This window comes from Sorex araneus, chromosome 11 (genome assembly GCF_027595985.1).
Source record: "Sorex araneus isolate mSorAra2 chromosome 11, mSorAra2.pri, whole genome shotgun sequence".
NCBI classification, from domain to species: Eukaryota; Metazoa; Chordata; class Mammalia; order Eulipotyphla; family Soricidae; genus Sorex; species Sorex araneus.
Window position 1 is genome coordinate 53,583,758 of NC_073312.1, and position 27,275 is coordinate 53,611,032.

At 41.0% G+C, this 27,275-nt stretch overlaps 2 protein-coding genes across 3 annotated transcripts in view; one reads left to right on the forward strand and one right to left on the reverse strand.

Moving 5' to 3' along the window:
• PRKG1 (protein kinase cGMP-dependent 1) overlaps positions 1–27,275 on the forward strand; it is a 1,291,607-nt gene that overhangs the window by 697,835 nt on the left and 566,497 nt on the right. The window lies entirely within an intron of this gene.
• CSTF2T (cleavage stimulation factor subunit 2 tau variant) lies at positions 16,215–19,904 on the reverse strand. The gene has a single exon (XM_004607507.2). It carries the CDS (start codon positions 19,778–19,780, stop codon positions 17,879–17,881), a length of 1,902 nt encoding a protein of 633 aa, XP_004607564.2. The 5' UTR covers positions 19,781–19,904; the 3' UTR covers positions 16,215–17,878.

Consider the following 27,275-nt stretch of genomic DNA (forward strand, 5'->3'; position numbering starts at 1 on the left):
ACTATACACATACCTCTTTAACTAAATAATCAAACTAATATTACCATCGGTAACTGGTATTGACATTATGTAGAGTTTCAGACTATTCAGTGAGAATAGCAGTAAATTACTGCAATAGAAATTTTGTTATTATAAAATAATTTATATATCTCTTAATTTTATATATGAGTGGGTCTAAATGTCATATACATGGAAGATGAGAACAACCTTAACAGGAGAAACTGAATGAATATTGAACACTGGAATTGAAATTTTCCGTTTTTGTTTAATAAAATTAAGAAATTCTTAAAAAGTAATTTTTAAATGTACTTAAAAAGTACAGTGTTTTTAAGATTGTTTTTAAGATATTCTTGCCATACTTGCCTATTACCAAAGAGAAAACATTTGATAATATGAAATACTTTCCAAAATAATTTTCCAGTTTTCTTTTAACCTGCGAGTCAGATCAGAGAGATAAGAGTAAAGCACTGAGCACATACTTTTCATGTGGAATATCAGGTTTGATTTCTTACAGCATATGGTGTTGTGGACAACTCTAGAAGCAACCCCTGAGTACAGATCCCAGAGTAACCACCAGTTATCACTCACCATGCCTCCCCAGCCTCTGTCCCCACAGAAAAAGTCACAGACATGAAAAACAAAAGAAAGGAAAAGAGGATATTCATTAAATTGTTCCAGATTACAAGGGATAAAGACTTGAGAGCTGTGTATGATATAGCATCCTGGAAAAGGACAGTATTGTGCATATGGAAATGATTATATAGATTAATAATTAGTACTATTCAAGGTTAATTTCTTTAATCCTTTGATTACTGGCACTACCAAAAAAAGAACATTTTTGTTATGTTCACATAAATATTAATACTGGGCTACTGTGGATAAAGGGTACATGGTAAGGTAAATAATGTACCTCATCAACAGTACTTATTCTTTGTCTCCAGAGTTTTATAGGATTATGAGAAGGACATCCCTGTCTCTAAGTTGAGTCAGTATCAGAATCATGGATAGAAAGTCTCATTCAACTCTACCCCAGAATCCCTTGCAATTTTGTTCCATTTCATTTTGGTATCTGCATCCTGGCTGTTCTCTGCCATTTTCATCACCGAGGGGTCTTGGTAGGTAGTCTTGATCCCTATCTTCTTGGGTAATCCATCTAGGAGAGGTTAGGATGGAACTCTCTCATTCAGCAAATTTACCCCCAGCCAGGAGAGGTTAGGATGGAACTCTTTTGTTCAGCTTATTTACCCCATTGGAGTATTGAATAACCTTTCCTTATAGTTCAGGTATCATTTATAGTCTCTTCCCTGAACAGTTCAATCCTTGCTTGATTCCTCAAGGAGGTTTCTTCCTCCGATTGTACATTCCCCTCCTCCCCCCCCCCCCCGCCGTCCCCCATGGCTTTCCATAAGGCTGGATCAGTCTCCAGTGAGAGGTGGGTTGGAGCAAGTCTTTGTCAACACTTAAATGGCTCCAACTGCTTGTTACACAGTCGGGTGGGGACTGCTGTCCCTTGGGTGGCTTTCCCACTAGCAGTCCTTGCACAGACTCATGGTCACCGTAAAGTGTCACCTTCCAATCCCTATGATATCACTGTGTCTGTTGACACACACACTTGCTTGCAGCACACGCTGCAATAATCTGTGGGTCACACACTTTTTGTGGCACTAGGGATCACAGCAGCAGTGTTGGGTATCATGCTCAATGATGTGAGGCAGCCCCAAGGGTTGAACTGATGGCCTCACGTGCAAGGCAATTGCTCTACCCCATCCCATCCTCAAACCTATACATAAGTGCTCACTCAGCTTGTGTATAGCCTATGTTATTTCTCCTGTTTCATCTCTATAGTATGGCACACCAGGCAGTGCTCAGGGGTTTGTCCTGGCTCTGCACTCAAGAGTAACCCGTCGTGATGATAGGGAGACCGTTCAATGCCAGGAATTCTAACCAAGGGTGACATTAAAAAGCAAGTGTTTAAGCCTCTAAACTACTAACCAGCCTCTTCTGTCTAATCTTTTAAATAATCTGTTATGCTTATAATTTTGACTGCTTTGTATTTCTAGAAGATATTTTTGATTTATCTTCAAATCTGGCCTCTTTCTTTTACCATTTCTTGGTTTTGTGGTTTTTTTAAGTATTATAAAAATTGCAATAGTCACTTTATCATTTTTTATAAGTACAATAGCTAAAGTCTTTGATAGCAAATTGTGGTATCAGGTTTTTCTGACTCTTTGTGTGGGGTCACTTTTGTTTGAACTTCATACATAGACCTAAATGACCTAAATACAAAGACCTAAATGTTACTTCTCTTACCTAAAAGAGAATTTCATTTTGTTTAACTCAGTCCACTAAATAAACTAATACCTTTTCTTAGGTTTATAATGAATCAAACAGTAAAAATTCAAGCTACTCAATAATTAGAAGACTACTTAACTACAAATTCTTAAGAACTCTCTGTCTCTCTCTCTCTCTCTTTCTCTCTCTCTTACTCTATCTCCCCACACCCACCCACTCTCTCCTCATATAATCAAAGAGGATCTTTCCATAACTTTCCAACTGTTAAATTATGTTGGAAACCATTAGTTCAGACCAAAGAAAAACCCAAATATTCTTTGCCTACAACTTAAAAGCATAGTAAAAGCCTTGTTTAAGATAGTATATGTTGCTCCAATTTTATAAAGCTACAAAAGAGAGAAAAAAAGTATTTAAAGTCATCATGTCTAAACCTCTGTACATACACAAACCACACACACACAAACACACAAACATGCCATGTACACTGTTTGCTTGAGGAGAAAAGAAGGGAGAATAGTCAATATAAATACTATAGAAGGAAAGGACTTATAGAAATAGTCAACTTTTTTTTATCCTGATGATTGAAACCCTCCATTTCTCTTTATAAAACATGTTATCTGCTAAAATTCAAAAATTTTAAATACTAGGATTTTTGCTAGTTAACATTGTTATGCTGTTTTGCCTGGTCACATGTGAGCCAGAAATCATTTGTTGAGATTTATGTGACAACACCTACTTTAAAGTAATAGCAGGTGTCTCATTAATCTAAATTGTCTGCTCTCTTTCACTTATCTCCTGGCATTGATTCAAGGCTAATGTAATTAAATGGTTATCCTGAAATAAATGAGCTTCAAAGCAATTTTAAGCTTTTTATTAAAATATAATATGCTAAAAGTACACAAGCTATATGTGTACAGCTCAATTAAATATCACAAATTGAACATACTTGTGCATCTCTCACCATTAAAACCCAAAAGTCCACAATGTGCCCCTTCATAATAATAATAATCCCCCCTCTTCTCCTCCAAAGTAGCCACTATCTTGACTTTTCACACCAGAAATGACTTTAGTTTTAAACGGCAATACAGATTTTCTACACCTGATTTATTTGGCCTAATATCATGTTCTCAATATGCATATTGTTGTATATGATTGTATTCATCTCATTTCTCCTGCTGTCTAGTAGTCCACTGTAGAAATACATCACAGTGCATTTGACCTACGGTATTGTGAATACTGCTGTATTGTTGTGAACACTTTGCTTATTTTGTTTTGGGGGCCACTTTTGGTGGTGCTCAGTATTTCTATTTGTGTACACCTCTGAGGGGTTGTTCCCAGTCTTTGCCAAGAAAGCCATGTGGGTCAGAAAATATGGATCAGCCCCTTGATCTAGGTCCCTGACCCACATTTTCATAGACTTCATTTGTTTAATGCACTTTCGCAGTTATGTGTTCATGTTTGATATTCTACTTTTGTCATACTTCACAATGCTTCTTTTATTTTACATTTTACAACAGTGCTATGGGAAGAATGCATAATTCAGCTTATAAGTATTGTTTGTTTGGTTTTGCTGGTGTGTGTGTTGGGGTCATAGTTGACATTGCTCTGGGGCTACACCTGGCTCTATGCTCAAAGAAATATGAAGTTCCTGGGAAAGAACCCAAACCTGGCTGGAGCTATAGCACAAGTAGCTAGGATATTTGCCTTGCATGTGGCAGACCAGGTTTGATCCCCGGCATCCCATATGGTCCCCTGAGCACTGCCAGGTGTAATTCCTGAGTGAGAACCAAGAGCATCATCACCGGGTGTGTAGCAAACACACACACACATACTCACACACGCACACACACAAAAACTTTCTACATACAAAGTATTACAAATGCCAAGTATGACCAAAAAAAAAGTTTATCTTATAAGGGAATAGTTAATTTTTAAGATTTATTTATGTTTGGACCACAGCTGGCCATGCTTAGGAGTTATTCACCTCTGAATTCAATAATTACTCCTGGCATTGCTTGGAGGACCATATGGTAAGCCTGGGATGTATTGTGCAAGGCTAATGCTTTACCTACTAGTACTACTGGTCCAGACCCAGGAATAGTGCATTTTTGATACCACTGGGTTTATACTGGGACCAGTAAGTTACAAAAGAATGGGGAGATTCTGTAATTAATAAATATTCTCAGGAACCAACAACAATGATTTATATGACAGTGAAGATAATTATTTCTGCTTCCAGTAATGGGTACTCTGGCTGTAATTGAGCTTGGTTGCCACAAGGTTCAAAGATAATGTCAGTCACAGGGCCGAATCCAGCATCTCATCTCCTAATTGTGCTCCAAGAAGCACTAGTTTTGGGAGACAGCCTAGAAAATGACTTCAATATTTATGTGTTTGTTAAGTGTGCCTTTAATAAAGTCCCAGTTCTTCAGTTGGATGGATGGAAAATTGTGCAGGATCATAGGGCAGAAAGGAACATGAAAGCTTCCATTTTTCAGTTTGATTGTTTGATGGCCAGTCTCTTATATGAGGTTTTTTTTTTTAATCTTGAAACATAGGGTCTGAACAAATGTTATGTTCTTCCCTGTAACTTGAGTATAAAGATTATAAAGATCAAAGAGAGAATTAAAGATCAGGAAGATGTCTTGTGTCCTCACTATTGTTACATTTAGCCACAATAGTTTGGTCAGACATTAATTAGAAAATTAAGAAATGATTGAATTCGGAACGAAGTTTTTCTTTCTCAGTATGATCTAAAAATTTAGTTTAAAATATGATCATTAGCAAAGTAAAGGGCAACACCTATGCACATAGTTTCTTGTTGTTCTGGGGCACCCTGAAATTAATCAACAAGGAGAGTTGTTCATGTAGAGGACTGAGAAAAGCTTCTTACCAAAGCAAGTAAATTATCTGTAAAATTTACCTTCCATCTGAGGAAATAGATATGGGTATCATATTTCAAATTTCTGAGTGTAACTGGGACTCAGAATTTTAAAATAATTTAAATAAGCTAAAATTTAAAATCCCTATATAGATCACCACCACAGCTATCGTGATCGGGACCTGAGATCTGGAATCTGAATCTTAGGTATGAATCCCGGAGATACAAGTGTTTCCTGAAGCATCACATCTGGTAGATGTGAGAACCAGTCTCTAAATGGAACACTTTGACCCAGGTGATAAGGGATTAGTTGTATAGATTACTTTGTCTGGTAGGAAGAAACTAGTTTGCACAAGAAAAGGAATTTGTATTTTTTATTTATTTATTTTCCTAGATCTGTAGAGGTCACTCCCAGCAATGCTCTGGGAATCATATGGGATTGAACTGGAATAAGCAGTAGCACTGTAGCACTGTTGTCCCATTGTTCATTGATTTGCTTGAGCAGGTACCAGTAACGTCTCCGTAGTGAGACTTGTTAATGTTTTTCGCATATCGAATACACCACAGGTAGCTTGCCAGGCTCGGCTGTGCGGGCGGGATACTCTCGGTAGCTTGCTTGGCTCTCTGAGAGGGATGGAGGAATCGAACCTGGGTCGGCCGAGTGCAAGGCAAACGCCCTACCTGCTGTGCTATTGCTCTTGCCTTAAGCCCTTTACTTTGTCTCTAGCCTTTGTGTATCTATATTACACTTGCCAGAAGGAAGGTCATTTCATTGTTAAATGCTTTCTTTGAGGCAGCCACTTCAAGCTATAGACATGGGATCCCTAGATTTCCAGAAAAGACTAAAACAGATGTATGTGCTGAGTCAAATCCAATCCTCTAGCTGCTTGTTTTACATAAACTACCAGGGGCTACAGGGTGAATATCGGTCATAATATTTACTTTAATAATGTAATATGCTAACTTCATATATAATGTATAGGGCTATACATTAGCCATGTACTGCTACTTGGGAGATTTCTAGGGAGGGCTAGGGTGGCAAAATATTCTATAAATTATTTTTTCATTGTTATGATGGCTATTTATGAATTATATTGGGCATTGGGCAGGTCTTGTTTAGAACCAATGGTGATACAATTGTGATAGGGTTTCTGATATATAGGTCCTATTTCTCTCACTGTCAACTATACTTTCTTATCTGTGTCTTTTCTCACTGCGGTACATCTGGTGAAAATCTGTCTTGTTAAGTCAATACTAAACATGCTGTTCAAAGTCAAAGTTGTCTCTGACTTTGGATGTTTTATAAATAATGTTTTATAAATTTAATAAATTTAAAGGATGTTTTATAATTATTGCCTACAAAGCAAACCACTAGTTATCTCTTTATTCTCCCTCTCTATTTTTGACTAAGTTCTTTATTTTTTCAAAAAAATATATCGTTTGGGGGCCACTCCCCACTGTACCCAGGGCCCTTTTTTATTTAATATTTTTTATTTTAAATTTTTAATTAGTGAATCACTGTGAGGGTACAGTTACAGATTTATACATTTTTGTGCTCATGTTTCCCCCATACAAAGTTCAAGAACCCATCCCTTCACCAGCCCATTCTCTACCACCAGTAAACCCAGCATCCCTCCCACCCTCCCCAGTCCCGTCTTCCCCCCACCCCACACTGCCACTATGGCAGGGTATTCCCTTTTGTTCTCTCTCTCTCTGATTAGGTGTTGTGGTTTGCAATAAAGGTGTTGCATCCTCTCCAACAGTGGTTGCTTTTGTTCTTTTGGATGTGTGCTAGTCTCTGTGGTGTGAGGTGGTATCTCATGGTTGTTTTGATCTGCATCTCTCTGATGATTAGTGATGTAGAGCACTTTTTCATGTGCCTTTTGGCCATTTGTATCTCTTCCTGGGAAAGTTTCTGTTCATTTCTTCGCCCCATTTTTTGATGGGGTTGGATGTTTTCTTCTTGTAGAGTTCAACCAGTGCTTTATATACCATTGATATCAACCCCTTAGCTGATGGGTATTGTGTAAATATCCTTTCCCATTCTGTAGATAGTCGATTGCTTAGTTCCGTGTCATCTTTGAAGATACCTTTATCTTCAATATCGTGGAGGGTTTTGCCTACCTTGTCTTCAATGTACCTTATGGTTTGTGGTCTGATGTTGAGGTCTTTAATCCATTTTGATCTGACTTTTGTGCATGGTGTCAGGTCGAGGTCTAAGCCCATTCTTTTACATGTGGTTGTCCAGTTGTGCCAGCACCATTTGTTAAAGAGGCTTTCCTTGCTCCACTTCACATCTCTTGCTCCCTTATCAAAGATTAGATGATCATACATTTGAGGTTGTGTGTAGGGATATTCCACCCTGTTCCATTGGTCTTCAGCTCTGCCTTTGTTCCAGTACCATGCTGTTTTAATTGTTACCGCTTTGTAGTAGAGTTTAAGGTTGGGGAGGTTGATGCCTCCCATCATCTTTTTCCTAAGAGTTGTTTTAGCTAGCCGTGGGCATTTATTGTTTCATATAAATTTCAGGATTGCTTGATCCGTTTCTTTGAAGAATGCCATGGGTATCCTTATAGGGATCGCGTTAAATCTGTATAATGCTTTGGGGAGTATTGCCATTTTGACAATGTTTATTCTCCCTATCCATGAGCAAGGGATATGTTTCCATTTCCTCATGTCCTCTTTTATTTTATGGAGTAGCGTTTTATAGTTTTCTTTGTATAGGTCCTTTACTTCTTTAGTTAAGCTGATTCCAAGGTATTTGATTTTCTGGGGCACGATTGTGAACGTGATTGCTTTTTTCATGTCCCTTTCCTCTGTCTCGCTGTTTGCATATAGGAAGGCCATGGATTTTGGGGTATTGATTTTATAGCCTGCAACTTTACTGTACAGGTCAATTGTTTCTAAGAGTTTCTTACTAGAGCTTTTAGGCTTCTCTAGGTATAGTATCATATTGTCTCTGAATAGTGAGAGCTTGATTTCTTCCTTTCCGATCTAAATCCCCATAATATCTTTTTCTTGCCTGATGGCTATTGCTAATATTTCCAGTACTATATTAAAGAGAAGTGGTGAGAGTGGGCATCCTTGTCTTGTCCCCGATCTTAGAGGAAAGGCCCTTAGTTTTTCTCCATTGATGATAATGCTTGCCATAGGTTCTTGGTAGATGGCTTTGACTATCTTGAGAAAAGTTCTTCCAAAACCCATTTTGGTGAGAGTTTTTATCATGAATGGGTGTTGGATCTTGTCAAATGCTTTCTCTGCATCTATTGATATGATCATATGCTTTTTATCTTTACTTTTGTGGATATGATGGATTATGTTGATTGATTTCCGAATGTTAAACTATCCTTGCATCCCCGGGATGAATCCCACTTGATCATGGTGTATGATCTTTTTGATGAGTTGTTGGATTCTATTTGCAAGTATTTTGTTGAGGATCTTTGCATCGGTTTTCATCAAGAATATTGGTCTATAGTTTTCTTTGTTAGTGGTGTCTTTGTTTGCTTTTGTGTACCCAGGGCTTAATCCTAACTCCGCACTCAGGGATGACTCCTAATTTAGGGGACAATATGAGGTTCCAGGAATGTGACATGAGTTGGTAGCATGTGAGGCAGAAGTCTGCACATATTCACTGCACATATCTTTCCAGCCCCTTGGTTCGATTCTTGGTGATTCATACAACATAGTTGTCTCATAAAAAATAAAAGCCAGTCTCTTTTATATTCATTGAAGATCTCATTTGTGAATTACTTCAGCCACAGAGGTATTTTCCACATAATTTTTCTTTTTTTCCCCCCACATTTAGCCTCTTATGGTTCTCAAATGGCAAGTTTCTCATTTGTCTCCCTCCCTAAAACCCTTGAGATACTTTCTATATCTTTAAGAACTAACTCTTTTTCCTTTTTTTTTTTTTTTGGTTTGCAAGGGAAATTGGACCCTACTTAGCTGTTTAAGGATTTAATTTAAAAGGAAGTAGTGAAATAAATCTTTAAAGAGATCAAGTAGCTGCAAAAAAAAAATTCTCAGATACCTGTCCCAGGATGAGACCTCCAGGGCAATCTCTGGTTGGGGCGGGCCAGTTCCTACCCTACCAAAGCCCCAGCAGTGGCACTCATCATGCCCCAAAGCTGCTCCATGCCTCTGGCCAGACTGCCCTGATAAATATTCTAGATTTTCTGGAGTGACAGCTCCAAACTTTATAATAATGACATCCCAGTAGTAGCATACTAGATTGGATGTGAATGTACCAACCAATCTCAAGTAACAAAAACATTAACACAGAGGCTTAACTTGCAACAACAGCTTGTTAAAACCCTCAGACAACGACTTAATGTTTCCACGGTGAGATAAAATTTTCTTCTACGGGAATATTTTTTGATCATTCTGTTAGCTATTAATAACAAGCAGTATAAAATAAATTATTGTGGGCCTGGTGTGCGGGCAGGCTTGAGGGGTGGTTGGGAAAATGGAGACAACGGTGGAGGGAAGGTGACAGTGGTGGTGGGATTAGTGTAGGAATATTTTATATCTACAATAAATCATCATGAACAACTTTGTGAACAACAGCATTTAAGTAAAGTGAGGAAAAAATAAAAAGAAATAGAGAATTTAAGTATATAATTACTAGAAGTTTATTTACAATTATATCAATATTGAAACTTAATGACCAAAATAGAGTCAGATTAATGGCTCCAAGAGCTAGAACACATGTCCTGAATTCAGGAGGCCTGCATTTCATTTCTAGCAATACAGAGTCCTCAGAGTAACACTGGAAGTGACCCTCCCCACACCTCTTCCTATGATTGGGAGAAGGCCTGGAGCACATCTGGGTGTGGGCCAAAATATAGAACAAATGAAAACTAAATCAGTTGATCTATCATTTTGAACGACTACCCTACATAATGTACATTTTATGTATATGGGCTAATCAACATCCTAGCAGCAAGCCACATGGAGGAATTAACGACTCTAGCACTGTATCACTGTCATCCCGTTGTTCTTTGATTTACTCGAGTGGCCACCAGTATCGTCTCTATTACACTCAGCTCTGAGATTTTTAGCAGCCTCTCCTTACTTGTCTTTCCCAACGGTTGGAGGCTGGGTCAGCAGAATGAGACCTATTGTTACTGTTTTGGGAATATTGAATACACCACAGGTAGCTTGCCAGGCTCTGCTTTGTGGGTGGGATACTCTCGGTAGCTTGCCAGGCTCTCCAAGAGGTATGTATATATCTGTGACTATATTGGGATATGAATATGCCACGGGCAGTTTGTCAGGCTTCCCAAGCGGGTCATAGACTCTCAGTAGCTTGCCAGGTTCTTCAAGAGGGAGAACTAGGCTATAAGATGTCGCTTCTGGGAGCTTGGTTTTATAGTCTCTGGATGTTGGCCATTGATGGGATTACACAGTGCTGGGACAGTTTCTGGGTGTGACTGCCTAGCTACTGGAAAATAGGGGATCTGGGTGGAAGAGACCCAGTCCCAATCCGAGCAGCCTTGGAGATCTCAGTCCCAGGTTCCACACACCTGGGTTCCTCTGCCAGTTCCTTCATGCATGAGGCTCATCCATTGATACAACAATTAATTGATATAAAAATTAGTGAGTAACTAATCAGTTTTTTAGATCTGAATCAATTTAAATATTCAGTTTCTCAATCATTAAGATAATGAAAGTTTACAATAGCCACATAAAGCTAGTTACTGCTCTTTAGAAGCACTAGCTTAGAAGATTAGATTTTAATCAATTATATGATGACAGAAAAAAATGTCCTTGTTTTCTATTTTTGATAAAAATGTGGAAGGAAATGTGATTAATATGTTAAAAACATGAATACTTTTATGTAAATCTGCATATAGAAAACAGAAAGTATGTGCTAAATTAATGCCAAGAGAATGTTACAGAAGATTCCCATTAGGGGTTTCTAATTAAAACTTACATTCATTAAAAAATACTTTGAATTTTAATGTACTTCAGTATTATAGTAGTCTCTAAAATATGACAAAATAAGACTTAGGCTGCCTTAAGAGTCTTCATTTAAGCTAGTCATGTTTTATAAAAGAATGTTCAGTTAGTGTACATCTTAGGATCATTTTTTTTCTTTTTTACGTGCAAGTATTTTAAGGGATATAAAACATTGCTGTGTGAATGTATATGAATATATACATATATTTCATGTCATAAATTATTACAAAAGTAAAATATTCTATTTTAACTAATTTTATGAACTACTGGATGAAGGCTATAAATTGGCCATTCTTTTTTATTGGAATTAGGGCAGTCATACCTGGGGTGCTCAGGGGCTATTCCCAGTTAAGTGCTCAGGGAACAATGCAATGTTGGAATCAAACCCAGAACTTATGCACCGAAGCAGGTACTTCTTGGGTCCTAGGACATTTCTTTTTTTTTATTTTTTATTTTTATTTTTAATTTTTGCACAACACCTGGTGGTGTTCAGGGCTTGCTCTTGGTTCTGTGCTCAGGAATCACTCCTTGTGATGCTCAGGGTACCATCTGGGATACCAGGGATCAAATGCAATTCAGCCATAGGCAAAGCGAGTATCCTAACTGCTGTCTATATCTTCAGCCCTACAGGATAATTTTTTAAGTTGGTTTAAAAAAATAAGATATGTGTAAAATATGACATAGTAAGTGAGGGAAAATTAAATCATAATTTTTGGGTGCATTTTGTTAGTGTTCGTTAGTAATGTAGCACAGGGGGCCAGAGCAGGTAGGGCATTTGTCTTGTAAGTGGCTGACCCAGTTTGATCCCTGACACCACATATGGTTCCCTGAACCTTACTAGGAGTAATCCCTGAGCACAGAGCCAAGGGCAAGCCCTAAACATCCCAGATGTGACCCAAAATACACAGACACACAGAAAAATAATTTAGCACAGTGTATCACTTCAAAACACAGAGAAAGGACTACATTTTAGTAATTAAACATTTCATAAAATTAATTGTGATACCTATTGTAACCAATAATGCAAAGATTTCCTCAAACATTCTTACTGGTTTTTAGAATTTGATTTAGATAAAAGGAAATACATTTTTGAAAACCTTCCCCCTATTATACTAGAAAAGCTATATGAAATAGAAATCTATACACCATAAAAGCTCAAGCTAGATAAAAATCTGATACATTGATACATTTCTATTGGTTTGTCTAAAATAACATTTCAGGAACTTGAAAACTTTGGGTCTTAAGAGCCTGTCTGATGTTGAATGATTTTGTATCATAAGATTTCCTTTACCATTGTAAAGATTGTGTTAGATTTCTTCCACAAAATTCAGCTTTGCTACATCAGGAAATATAGGAAAAGTAGTAAAGGAAGGAGATAACATGTTCTTTCTCTGACAGATCTTTCAGCCTTTTCTTCCAGAACACTGAAAATATCCCTCTGATTTAAACTGCTTTCTCTGGTGGGCTGGAGCAATAGCACAGTAGGTAGGGCATTTGTTTTACATGCGGCTGACCGGGGTTCGATTCCTCTGCCCCTCTCGAGAGCCTGGCAAGCTACCAAGAGTATTGCACCCACACTGCAGAGCCTGGCAAGCTACCTGTGGTGTATTCAATATGCCAAAAACAGTAACAAGTCTCACAATGGAGACATTACTGGTGCCCGCTCAAGCAAATCAATGAGCAATGGGATGACTGTGACTGTGTCACTTTCTCTGGTAATAGACTTTTCTTAGGACTTCTTTCCCACGGAGATCTTTATAGCTGAATTTATTTCTTTCCATCCATTATTCTACTCTTTCAAAGATATGAACTTTAGTTTGCTTATCAGATTTTTTATTGTACTTTTGATAATTTGGCTACAGTCATGTTAACTTTTATGGCTTTTAATGTACAAAGTTTCTTCACCTTCACCACCACCAAAGTGTCCTTCCTTCCTTCCTTCCTTCCTTCCTTCCTTCCTTCCTTCCTTCCTTCCTTCCTTCCTTCCTTCCTTCCTTCCTTCCTTCCTTCCTTCCTTCCTTCCTTCCTTCCTTCCTTCCTTCCTCCTTCCTTCCTTCCTTCCTTCCTTCCTTCCTTCCTTCCTTCCTTCCTTCCTTCCTTCCTTCCTTCCTTCCTTCCTTCCTTCCTTCCTTCTTTCCTTCCTTCCTTCCTTTTTTCTTCATTCCAGCAGAGGATATCTCGGAAGCAGTGCTCAGGGACATGCTAGCTATTAATCTGGATTTGGCCACATTCAATGTGCTTAATCATTGTATTATCTTTGTGTAGTATTTTTAATTCTATTGGAGTCAGGGTATTTTAAACAAACCTATTCCATTCCTGTAGTAATGCGAGTTTATATCCCCCTTCTTTGTTTTTTTTTAAATTAAAAACAAAACTAAAAAGGCATTTATTGGTATGGTAGTAAAACCCAGAGGACACAGCGGGTGCCTGATGATGAGCTAGAGGGGTATTTTTTGCTTAGGATGGAAGCTATGGTCATGCATGTGGATCATGTCTGTCAAGGGAGCCTTAATTAAGGAAAACAGTAACAACACAACCTCCACCCTCCCTATTTGTACCACTCAGCCCTTGAAGAATGAAATTTTCTATCCTCAAAATTCTGCAGGACTGTGCCACAATACTAGGAGTGTGGAGGTGACAACCTCTGAACTACCTTGAGTACTCAATGTAGCTTTTCATTAAGGTCATACACCCCTTACTAATCTCAGACAAGTAGGAGTTTTTGCTATTTGATTCTCAGTAACAACACATGGGAAGATACTTTGGTAAATTTAAAATACTTTTTGTCAGACTTTTGTTTGCAATCACAGACCTGGGAAAGTGAGAGTTAAGAACAGTGGAAAGAAACTGCTGGGTACAAAACTCAGAGAGGAGAGTTTGGAAAATTTAAGAAAATGTAGCCAGGCCCCAAGTGTCTGTAGCAGTGAAGAGTGGGTCAAGGTATTGAGAACCAACAACTTAGAAATGACCATATGTGAGTGGGGGATTTAAGTCTAAGAGCAATGTAGACCATGTAGGTTTGAAATAAGATGTGATGATCTGATTAAGGAAGGCTTTTTTTTTTTAATTATTAAGTGAGGCTGGAGAGATAGTGCAGCAGATTGAACACTTGCCTCACTTGTGGCAAATCTGGGTTCCATCTTCAGCACCATATAAGATCCCCTAGAACCAACCAAGAGTGATCCCTGAATGCAAAGTCAAGTGTAAATCTTGAGCACATTGGGTGTGACACCCAAACCAAACAAAAGAAAGATCACGTGGCCACTATGTTAAATTATAATGGATCAACCATTAGTTAATAAGGGATTATAAAAATTAAAGTGTTATGCAATGTACACTGTACATACATATGGAAATGAATGATTGTACTCTACAAATTATTATACAGTGTGACAGATAATAAATTGGAAATGAGGAGAAAGGGTATTTTATTTGGGTTTGCCAAAATAAAAGTTGATCTCATCTCCTAATTTATTTCCAATGCATAGTTATAGTTCATTTGGTCTGTGGCCTGTAATTTTTATTTTGAGGAAAAACTGTTCCTAATATATATTTCGGTCACACCTGAAGGTACTCAGGGGCTACTCTCAGGTTAGTGCTCAGAGAAAGAGATAGTGCTGGATTAAACCTGGGTCTACACTCTAGTCCCCCCCCCTTTTTTTTTAAATAGATCAACCTAATTTTATTTCTGGATTGTCTGATAAACCTTTGACAGATAATTACATTTTATTGAATGACTGTGGCATAGTCCAAATTTTCTAATGAATTCTTTTTAATTTTTTAAATTTTATTGAATCACCATGAGATAGTTACAAGCTTTCATGTTTGGGTTACAATCTCACAATGATCAAACACCCATCCCTCCACCAGTGCACATTCCCCACCACCAATATCTCAGGTATACCCCCTCTTTCCTACCCTTCTCCTGCCTCTATGGCAGAAAATATTCCCCATACTCTCTACTTTTGGGCATCATAACTTGCAACACAGACACTAAGAGACACACAGACACACAAATAATGTTTGTTCCATTATCTACTTTCAGCGTGCATCTCCCATCCCAACTGGTTCCTCCAGCCATCATTTTCTTAGTGATCCCTTCTCTATTCCATCTGCCTTCTCCCCTCCGCTCATGAAGCAGTCTTCCAGCTATGAGGCAATCCCTGTCCTAGGTGTCAGCCTCATGTGATGCTATTTTATACTCCACAAATAAGCACTCTAGTCTTTTGAGCTCTCTTCCCTGGCTCCTCCTGAGAGAATTCTTTTCTTCCAAGACTTATTTTTAAGTTGATCAAGAAACCAGTCAAGACTGCATTGTCACCCTCTCCCTCTTTGAAAGGAAAAGAAAGATCATCAATGATAAAAGATAGATGCAATAAATTCAAGACTCTTTATAGTTTTGTCCTTATTCCTCACCTCATTAGCTATGATAGTCTGTGTACAGAGTTCTTCATCCATTATGTGTAAGGGTAGAACATAGAAGTGTGCATTGCAATACAGTTAAGTACTGTCATGAAGAAAACTATAACGTGTTTCTAGAATAGATAATTCTTTCGGGAACATAAACGCTGAAAGACTACTACCAAGATCTTGTTATTGACGCTAATCATAGAATATTAACTTTATAATTACCTCAATTCTAAAACTGTACTAAAAATGGACCTACCCTGCAATTTCACTTTTCCTTCTCCAGTATTCATGCCCCATAGAATCTTCAAAAATATGTAACTTTGGGAGGCCAGAGAGATAATATAGTAGATAAGTCACTTGCCTTGCATGCAGCCCAATCGGCCAAGTTTGATCCTTAGAATCCCATATGGTCCCCCAAGCAGTGTTAAGATTCCTGAATGCAGAGTCAGGAGTAACACAACCATCACCAGGTGTGGCCCCAAACCACTTTTGTTTGGTTCTTTGGAATCAGTCCTGGCAGGGCTTAGGGCAGCATATGGGGTACAGAGGACGAACCCTGTTTGCAAGGTGAAGGCCCTGGCTGTTCTACTCTCTCCAGCCCCAAACCAGCCCCAAATATGTTACTTTTAATTAATACATTAATTAAAAATAAACATATCAGATACTAAAATTAGTCTTAAACACTTTATTTACTCCACATTAAACAATACAAAGATTTTACTACAACACAGAACATAACACTTAATAGTTTTCAGTTAGAGCCCATAGGTAAAGCTTTGGGACAGAGCATGTATAATTACAAAGTAACCACACCAACTCTGTGAATAGCATTAATCAGAATTAGCACACGTGTTAAGGAGAGTTAACAACCCTTTATACTGGGGGAAGTATATAGAAAACCTGGGAATATTCTATGAACACGGGTACAACAAAAACAGTGGCAAAACAGGTAGCAATTATAGGGATGAAAACTTCAGCATGAATTACCCATTTACAACATTCATCCATCTGCTATCTTTATATGAAATACTTTTTTTTTAACCCTTCTGTAATGAGTTCTTGGTTTTTCTTCTCTAGAGAGAGTACCTGGTTATCTGTTTATTTCTTCCAATTACTAGTTGGTCTATTACAGAATTTTTGGTGTCCATATCCTCAAGGCTTAAAAATTAATAGCACAAAAGGATATATAAGCCCTACCTTCCTATTGATTTTTAAATGTCTCATGGGTTATTTAAGAATAACCAACTGTGCTGAGAATTTAGGCTAGAAGAATTATCTCTGCATAACCGGGCTTCAACATTATTCTGATAAGATATTAAGTGACAAATAGATTTTCTGAGATATGAAAACTGAAAGGTATTTTTATTAAATGTTGTTGTAATATTTTTAACTCTTAATCATGGCTAACCATACGGATAGCATCTGTATTGAAGTTTATTATCAGGAAAATTGTACTTTACTGAATGAAATCCTCCACAAATTACTTATGCAAAGCCCAAAGCTGTATGATAGTCATCAAGATAACTAGTCCTTAATGATTTTTACAAAGAATGTTAAAGAATTACTCAAATTGGACATAAAGACTAACAAATCAAAAGGTATTGATAAACTGAATCTCATGAGAGAAGACTCAAGTAACCTAGTTGTTGATCATAATACTGGGTCAGGAATATCATGGCATTTAAGCCATGCCACAAAACTGATGTTCTCTGCTGTTGGGAAACCAGATGCATGTCTAGATTTTTCAGGTAGTGTAGTTTTTTTGTTTTTTGGGAGGAGAGGGGGGGTCCAAAACAAGTTTAGATGTGTCCTATTAGCTCTAATATTTTAAAATAAGTCCAAACACAATGCAGCACACCATTCTATTGCCACCCCACAAAAAACAGGGTCTGATATTTTAAATAGCTTACAAAAAATATATCTTAAGAATTTTGAGGTAAAACTTCTTATACAACCAAATATCTTAAAACTATCAGTACATTATCAACAGGTGACCTTTATGTATTTTGTGCGGTTTTTGAGTTTTACTTAAAATTCTAATAATGCAATTAACACTGTACACTTTTACTGTCACTGCATGTTCTTTGTAATCTTTAGTATAAACAATTCTTGTCCAGTTATTTTTACATTTACAGTGAATTGGCGTGAACAAACAAACCCTTCCTCCAATTTAAACACACAAAAAAGACAACAAGAAAAATGAGATTACATTTTTGGAACGTGGGAAACCACTAATCATTCAAATGTGGGGATGCACAAGTTAACTTTTTGCACCCATTCTTCATGCTATAGGAAAATTCCTGGGCCTATTGCAAAGTATATTTCTAAATCCTTTCAAGAAGCTCCAGTAGACTTCTGGATTTGCTCCTTTAAAATCAGAATACTCTGCCTTTGCTCTGGAGGCAGCATGGCAATCTGATCTGCAGTTAGTTGTAGAACTTGCATGATCAAAGCTGCCTTTTCTTGATCCTGTGGCGTTACCTGACTCTGCCCAGGACTGTAACTGCTTGGCTGGCCTCCACCTTGCTTACCAGCTCCCTGCATGCCTGCTCCCTGCATACCTCCTGCCTGCATGCCTGCTCCCTGCATCCCTCCTCCCTGCATGCCTGCCCCCTGCATTCCTCCTCCCTGCATGCCCGCCCCCTGCATGCCCACTCCCTGCATGCCAGCTCCCTGCATGCCCGGCCCCTGCAGGGCAGCTCCCTGCATGCCAGCTCCAGGATTTGCCACCCCAGAAATATTTGGGACCTGCCTGGGTCCCTGAGGACCACCTGCTCCCATACTAAGGGGTCCAGGACCCTGGATTCCACCAGCCATGGGGCCTCTAGAACTGGGGCCGGGGCCCCTTATCTCCATTCCTCTTGCATCCATTGCTCTTGCTTCCATTCCTCTGGTTTCCATCGCGCAGGCCTCCATTCCTCTTCTCTCCATCACACGGGTCTCCATGACCTCCGTCTCCATAGCTCGGGCCTCCAGACCTCGAGCATCTCTGCCAGGTCTGCCATCCATAGGTAGGCCTCTCTGATCGATCATGGGTCCTCGGGGCTCTCCAAGGAGCAGTCGGGGATCTGCCAGTGGCCCACCTCTCATATCATGTGCAGAGGGGCCACGGCCGTCATGACCAGAGGGATGGTGCATGGGGGGCCCCTGATGTGGTGGGCCCAAGTAGCCTCTGGGCTCTACTTCTCCGGTGACTGAAAGCAAAGTCCCTCCACGTGGGTCATTTGGTGCATCTCCTAACAGTCCTCGAGGAGGGAGGCCACCAGCACTCATGGGTCCACGCGGTATTGGGGCTCTAGGATCTGCCATCTGCACTGGACCCCGCTCCAAAGGTACCGGCCCAACCCCCGGCATTCCAACCTGGGGTTGCATGGCCCCGCCGGGAGTTAGGGAGCCCGGCCCAGGTCCGGGGACAGCAGTTGGCATTGGCCCGGGCGCCGGAATCCCACTCTGGATCGGGGTCTGCATCAGCGGCGGAATGTCTTTGACAGGTCTTCTGGCCAAATGCTGCGGCTGAGGAGCAGGATTCTGCTGGTTCAGCAGCACACTCGGACCCTGGCAGAGTCCAGGGCTAGGCCCAGGCCCGGGGCCGGGGCCGGGGCCCGGGCCGGAGACGGTCTGAGCTTTGCCTGGGATCAGGGGCGTGACGTGGATCTTCCGGTGCAGAATCTTCAGCGCAATCTCGGGGTCCATGATCCTCATCACCACCTGGGCCTGCAGCAGCGCGTAGGCCAGCTGCGGGTTCTGCAGCAGCATGTTCCGCGCCTCCTGATGGCTGTTCTGGACGCAGAGCTTCATCTGCTTCATCAGCTCGAACATCTGCTCCGGGGGGAGGCTCGCGACGGCCCTGGTGATGGACTCGGGGGCGTCCTCGGGGTCGATCGGGTCCCCGTAGGGGGAGTCAATGACGGGCGCCGCGGGCCCGAGGCTCTTGAGCTCCTCCTTGTTCTTCTCGCTGGCGGCGTTGTCCACGCGCAGGGCGCGCCCGCTGAACTCGCGGCCGTTGAGGTTCCGCATGGCGCTCAGCGCCGTCTCCTGGTCCTGGTACTCGCAGAAGCCGTAGCCCTTGGGCTTGCCCGTCTCTCGGTCGTACACGAGCCGGAAGCTGACGACCGAACCCACCTCCGAGAAAATGTCCTTCAGCTGCTCCTCGGTGGCCTCGTACGGAATGTTGCCCACGAACACGGAGCGCAGCGATCGGTCCATGGCCGGGTCTCTCACCGCCAAGCCCGACATGATCCCCGCGGGGCCCGCCGGGAGCGGAGGCTTCGCGGAGAGCCGCCCTCCGGCGACCCGCACTTCCTCCGGGGCCGGAAGCCGCGGCGGGGCCGGGCGGAAACTCGCGGGAGGCCGCCGGAATCGTTCCGCGCCCCCGCGGCACCGCGCGGCCTGCGGTTCCGCGAGCCAGATGAGCCAGCGCCTCCGCCCCGGTTATTCCGCGCGGTTCCGTCGGCGCCTTCCTACGGAGAGCCGCGATTTCTTTCCCTCTGCACGGTCCGTGGCGAGCCCAGCATCTCCCGGAGAGATCCGGTGCGTTTGACCCCGGTGAAGATGGAGGAGACACAGGGCCTCACCATGGTAACCGGGAGACGCCGCCTCCCGTGACGTCGGGGACGCTGTGCTTCCGTTCGCCCGGCGGGAACCGCTAACCGAAAGCTGGTCGCGGGACCGAGTGTTCTTTTCTGCCGTCACAGGCGAGGATTCCGCGTGGGCGTCGCCAAACTGTTGTCGTCTGTCTAAATTGCGGCTGCGACGGAGGGGGGAAATGCGGTTTTGAAGGCAGATTTGGGGTTTTCTCTTTAAAAAGACGAAAGTCACATAGCTCCTTTTCTGGAAATAAAAGGAAATTAAAAAAAAACGCATTTTAGAAAAGAATTCTAAAGGGAAACCGCACGCGCTCGCCCGCCCGATCCCGCCCCCACGGGGCTGCTGCGCGGCGCGCGATCAGGGACGGCCGCGAACGCCCGTGGCTTTCCCTCCTGCGCGCTCGACAGCGGTCCGTCTGTCGCAGCCTCTCCGCCCCCGTTTCCCTGCCCCCGATATAGGCATTGCTTGTCAGTCCTTGGAAACTCGATGGCTGCAGAGTATTGATTACAGTTATTTAGGCAATGCGATTGGTTCTTAAACGTAGGCTTTCGCCCATCCCTAGGGGAAGGCGGAAACCGGTGGTTGCTGGGGGAGGCAATGAGAGGGTCTGTCTGTCTCTCCCTCCCCCCTGCTCCCTCCCTCCCTCCTTTCTTCCTATTGCCTCATATACTCACAGAGGGTTTTCCCAGTACGACTTGGGGGCTTATGTGGGGTGCCTGGGATCAAACCCGGGTCCACTACGGTGCAAGGCAAAGGCCCTTCCCGCAGTATTATCGCAATTATCGATATTTCTTGCCCAGGTTGGCTGGTACAGTGCCTGCTGATTTCTGCGCACTTGAGTGACTTGGGAAATCAAACTTTAATCTGTTTCATACTATTTTAACTTGAAACTGATGTTCCGTTAGACTCTTGGAAAACGATTTCATACGTTTGAAACGAATCTACTCCGTGTTTTTTTTTTTTTTTTTTTAAGGAGGGTGGGGTGATCCACCCTGCAGGCCTGGGGCTCTCTCTCAGGTCCTACTGTTTTTGCTATGGTACATTTCAGTACATCTGAATGAACGTCGAGGGCTTCTAGTTCAAGATAGAATTATAATTGAGATGTGTTATGCATATACTGTACATGGTTGAAATTGAAGATTATAAAAAACATGTCATGAATATTGTTTACATGTTGAACTGTTTTTATCGTTGCTCTTTTTAAAAATATGGCTCATTTGTCAAGTGTAAGCCTTGCATGATTACCTGGGTTCTTTACTTGGCCATCCTCACCCCCATACCCCAATAATGTGATTACTTAGAAAATTTGAATATAGGTTGGGGAGATAGCTTAAATGGCTAAATCTAGTCCAATCCCTGGACTTGATTGCCCTGCCTGATATGAACTATGCAGCCAGTTATGGCTCCCAAACAAACAAAAATTTAAACTACATTCTTTACCTTGCATGCATGCCAACCTGTGTCAGATCCCTGCCACTGTATTTTCTTTAATTATATACATGGACTTCATTTTTAGTAGGCATTTCTCCAGTGCCCATGTCCCAGCTCCTAAGCAGAAAATATTTTATTTTAGATGTGTCTTTTGAGCGGTTATAGATTTTTATATCATCAGAAATTGTAAGTGTAAAGGTCTTGCAATTAACAAGTTGTGATTATTGGTATCTTGGTAGTAGCTATCTCTGGAAGATTCTGAAATACTGTCTAGACATAGGGAAAAAGGTATATAATTGATAAAGTGGTAATTTTAGGCCTTTTGATTGTTCTTACTCATTGCCAACCAAATTTAGCAAAAAGAGAAAGGGAATGAAGAAATATAGATAGAAGGAAAGAAAGAAAGGAAGAAGAAAAAGAATAAAGGAATAAAGAAATATAGATGGAAAGAAAGGAAGGAAGAAGAAGAAAAAGAGAGAAAGGGAATAAAATAGAAGGAAAGGAAGGCAGAAGAAGAAAAAGGGAATGAAGAAATATAGATAGGAAAGAAAGGAAGAAAGAAGAAGAAAAAGAAAGGGAATAAAGAAATATAGGTAGAAGAAAAGGAGAAAGGGAGAAAGAAGACATATAGAAAGGAAGTAAAGAAGTAGGAAGAAGAAAAAGTGAGAAAAGAAATATAGAAAGAAAGAGAGAAATAAAGAATAAAGAAAAGGAAAAAATGGCAATGGGTAATTCTATAATATTACAGCAGGATACCTATGTTGACACCCTGAACTCTAACAAAAGCAGCTGGTCTGCCTTTAAAGGAGCAGATAAAGCTGTGCCCCCTTGAGAGGGTAAAAACGTATTCATTGGTTTAAGAAAAAAAATAGAGAGCAAGTTGATTTAAAACTAAGGGAAAAGGTAGAGGAAAAGTTGCATCATGCACAAGTTTTCAAGGCAACTTATAGAGAAACTCCTGTGTTAGAGGAGAAGAGTGGGGAAGAATCTTTGATTCAGCCTAAATTTTGTGCTAATACAATAGCATCTGTATTGCCTGGTGATTCATATCAAATTGATGATTCACAAATTGATGATTCACCTGCCCGGTCTGAATCTGACAGCATCAAGTCAGACACAGAGAATTCAGTTTCAAAAAAGGTTGTAAGCTCCCAAGAATTGAGAAGTTAATAAAATAATTAGATAAATTAATTAGACAAATGAAGTACCTTGAGATGCACCACCCTTCTGAAAGAAGGATAATGCCTGCTGTACAGGATATCACTGATCCTGACCCTTTGGCTGCTCCTTCCCCTCGCTTATGTAAGAATAGGGAAGAGGAATCTCTCTGTTGCCGTTTTAAGCTTACTCCTGAGTTGCATTCTCTGATGCAAAAATATGAAGCTCCTATATATAAGGAGTTAATAACATCTTATTGGTGTAGAAAAAGTCTAAAAATTCTATACTCACTGGGGCTGGAGCAATAGCACAGCGTTTTTCTTGCACGCAGCCACCCAGGTTTGATTCCCAGCATCCCATATGGTCCCTTGAGCCCCTCCAGGAGTAATTCCTGAGTGCATGAGCCAGGAGTAACCCTTGTGCATCACCAGGTGTGACCCCCCCAAAAAAAAATTCTACACACATTAAAATAATTATGGAGGTGGGGCAGATTAGGAGGTCTTGTGGTGCCAGGTGTCTCCTACAAGCAAAGCGTGTCCTCTAGTAAATTATTCTCTGGCCCTTTTAAAAACTTAGGGTGCAGAGCCAGATACATAGCACAGTAGGTAAGGCCGTTGCCTTGCGCACAGTAGACCTTGGTTCAGTCCACGCCACATCCGTTCCCCTGAGCACTACTGGTTGTGCTCCCCAAGTTAAAAAACTTTAAGGTGCTATCCAATGGGATAGCGATAGATGTCAAGAGGCCCTGAGCTCGATCTCTCACACCATAAATGACTCCAGGGGATACTCCACATGCCACCCTGCTGCTGGCCCATCATGCAGGACACAGATCACCACTGGGAATTGCCTTTATGCATATGTATGTCATTTCCCCCCTTCTTCCCAAGTCAAGGTGTCCCTGGGTTTAATGCCCATGGTCCTTGGGCCCAAGCATTGAACTGCCTTATCTAGTCGGTACATCACTAGGAGTGGCCTGGCCTCCAGTCCCCTCAGCATTGCTTGGAGGCACTTCCTTAGACTCTGTTCTCCATAACTAGTCACCAAATTTTGTCAGTGTTTTGTTTTATTTGGTGTTGGGGTCAGGGGTTGAGCTTCAGGCTTTGTCCATGATAAACGTGTACTCCACCACTTCAGGTATCTCTAGCCCCTGTCTTTGAGTGTGTAAGTCCTAGTTATTCATTTTGGGCAGAAGGAGGGACCTCACTCTTGTAAGCAATGCTCAGGGATTACTTCTGACAGGGTTGGGTAACTTATATGGTGCCAGGGGTCAGACTGGGATCAGCTGCATGCAAAGCAGGTTCTTTATTCTCACATTTTCCATCTTCTGAATTGGGGGGGGGCACCTACCTCCCTACCTCTCCCCACCAAAAAACTAGAAGAAAGAATGGGCCAAGAGTGTAATTTAGTAATTTGTTCCAGGTGGTTAAGGTCCAAGGTTCTAAACCCGGACACTTCAAAAAAGTAATTAGAAATACGTGTTAAACCCAATGGGCTGGAGCGATAGCACAGTGGGTAGTGCGTTTGCCTTGTATGTGGCTGATCTGGGTTCTATTCCTCCGTCCCTCTTGGAGAGCCCAGCATGCTACTGAGAGTATCCCGCCCGCACAGCAGAGCCTGGCAAGCTCCCCGTGACGTATTCAATCACACGAATCAAGAATCACGAAATCCCGTTAATCGATTTCTCAAGCAGGCTCAGTAACCTCTCCATTCGTCCTTTCCCTGGGATATTAGAAGTCTCTCTTGACTGGGCCCACCCAATGATGTCACACTGGAGGTTCTTTCAGGGTCAGGGGAATGGGGTCCAGCTTGTTACTGGATTTAGCATATGAATACACCATGGGAAGCTTGCAAAGATGTCCCATGTGAGCAGGAAACTCTCAGAAGCTTGCCAGTTTCTCCCAGAGGGAGAAGTAGGGTACAAGATATCAGTTCTGGGAGCTCGCTTTTAAGTCTCTGGATGTTGGCTGTTGATGGGATTACACACACCTGGGTTCCTCTGCCGGTACCTTCATGCGTGAGGGCCTTCCGAACGTGTGAAGAGGGACCTTGAGCATGGCTGTAGCTAGGTTCCGGTGGTCTTCAGCCGCCAGGAGCTCTGCTCAGGGTGGGGAGGGAAGCTGGAGCCCATCCCCTCTGAGGGGCCCCGGGGAAGACAGCCAGGCATGTGGGCAAGAGGCATATTCAAATGTGCCAAAAACAGTAACAAGTCTCACAATGGAGACGTTACTGGTGCCAGCTTGAGCAAAATCAATGAGCAATGGGATGACAGTGATATAGTGATACAGAAATTGTTGTGTAATCTTTGGTTTCATGGTCTAGTGAATATATCTGCAATGAGTATACAGATGTAGCTACAAATACAAGTATTCATTTACCTTCTGCTATTTAGTACTTAAAAGGAAGCTTCAACAGTTACTCATCAATATACCTGATAACTTTTGTTAGCAAGTGGTAATGTGTATTTCTGTGTTCTAATAAAGTCCTCCTGCTGTATCAGAGAAATAATAGCTTCCTGCTTGTAATGCTATTAGGGGTTTGAATAGAGGGAAGCTGAGGCTGTGATGCTTTGGGCCAGCAAAAATGTCCATTTTTCTTCTTCTTTTTCTCTATCATCTCAAGAGAGAAGTAATAATTTTTACTCACACTTTATTAGCAACAACTAGACATCTATCTTTGTGGGTAGTTGTATGGATTAAATGAAATTATGAGACTTGGAAATAGCTATTCAGATATATTGGAACGTTCATAGAAAGGGCTTACAGTTTATCTGATTGAGCCATCCTCCTTCCTTTCTCCCTGCCTCCCTCCCTCCCTGCCTTCCTCTCTCTATCCTCAGGGATTACTCCCAGAAATTCTAGGAATTCAAACTGGTTTCACTTGCACAAAAAGCAAGTACCTTAATCCCTGGTACTATCTCTCTGGCACCATAGGGTAAAATTACTATCACTGATTGATAGTATTCAAACCTGTGGGCTTCACACATGGCTCAGAACAACCTGGATCTGTGGCTTTTTAATTTAAATTTTTGGACATTACCACCTGCCCCTACCATGTTCTGATTCAGTTTTTCTGGGGTCCGATGGGAGAATCTGTTATCTTGAACACATTTCTCTAAGATCAACAATCTAAGCACAGGAGTTAGTATGTGTTTTCAATGTTCATCAGGGCAAACTCAATTTACTATACTGTAAATACTTACAATATTTGGGAGGTCTTTAAAAAAATACTATTGGAGAGAGAGCTCAGAAGACTGAATGCATGTTTACATATATATGAGAGGCGTTCTGTGATCCCTAGTCCCATGGAACATCCCTATCAAAACCTGTGGGATCACTTCCAAACAAAAATCTGGGAGTATACTCTAAACCTCAAAGGGTGTGACTCAGAAACCAAAACAAATCAAAGACAGCAAAAAAATGCAGTTGTTAAAAATGTAAGCTGGTTAGATACACTATCCAAGAGTGAAGCTGCTCTGGGCTTAAGGAATGCATGCACTGAGCTGAGAAACTCAGGAAACAGTAATGCAGGGACCCCAGGACTATAAATGTTTCATATAACAGGTCTTCCTGTTCTCTGCATCTCCTTGATTCCAAATGGAACGAATGTTTGAGATGGCCATTTTTTAAAAATAAGAAGGAATAGATTATATACTGTCTTCTACAAAGTTCTCCCTAAACTTCATATTCCTTCTAGGTTAGAATTAAGTTCATTTTTCTGTGAACAATTCCTTATCTTTACCTTTCTGATACTAGAACTACCTTTTAGTTGAACCACTATGTTCCTTCTAATTTTTGTTCTTTTGTTTTTATATTGGGATCACACCCAGCTGTGCTCAGGATCTAGTCCTGCCTCTGTGCTCAGAAGTGACCCATGCTGTTCTCAGGGATTCCAACTGCAAGCACCTTTTACTCCAGCTCTGTAATTTTCCTTCTAAACCATAACATTATCCAAGGAAAGAGTTAGAATCCCTTTTGTCAATTTAACGAAGTACCTTACAGTTGTCTCAAACAGGTTCTCTTAAATGTAATCCTTGAACCACTACTGGGAAATGAAGAATTTGTGACTAAATTTGCTGCATAAGAGAATTTACTACCTGTGTGTGTATGTGTATGTGAGTGTGTGTGTGTGTGTTTCCAGAAATCTGTATACTACCCAGTTCCCTAGAGGACTGATGAGGGATATAGCTTGGAAACTAAAGGAAGACAATAATAAATGAAAAATAAACAGAATTTATTCTATTCTCTAATTCTCCTCAAGCCACCATACAATCACAACCTAGAATGGATTTTAGCACAAATGGTTATACAAATGTTAGATGAATAATGGGAAGCAGTTTTAGAATTAGGAATCACACAAACTGTTCGTACACAAAAGTAAACCTATGTCATCAACCAATATACCCAAAATTAGCTGTATATATTAAGTAGAATGAGGCACTGCTGCCAATATTTTGTTCATTTCTATGTCACTGATAGTTCTTCCATGTAACCATTTGGTAAAATATATATCATTAAGAATCTATAAAATTAGAGGAGAATAGTAAGGTCTAAGTACC

What these genes read in the sequence shown, in the direction of transcription:
- CSTF2T (XM_004607507.2), bottom strand. Translation starts at nt 19,780, where the DNA reads ATGTCGGGCTTGGCGGTGAGAGACCCGGCCATGGACCGATCGCTGCGC.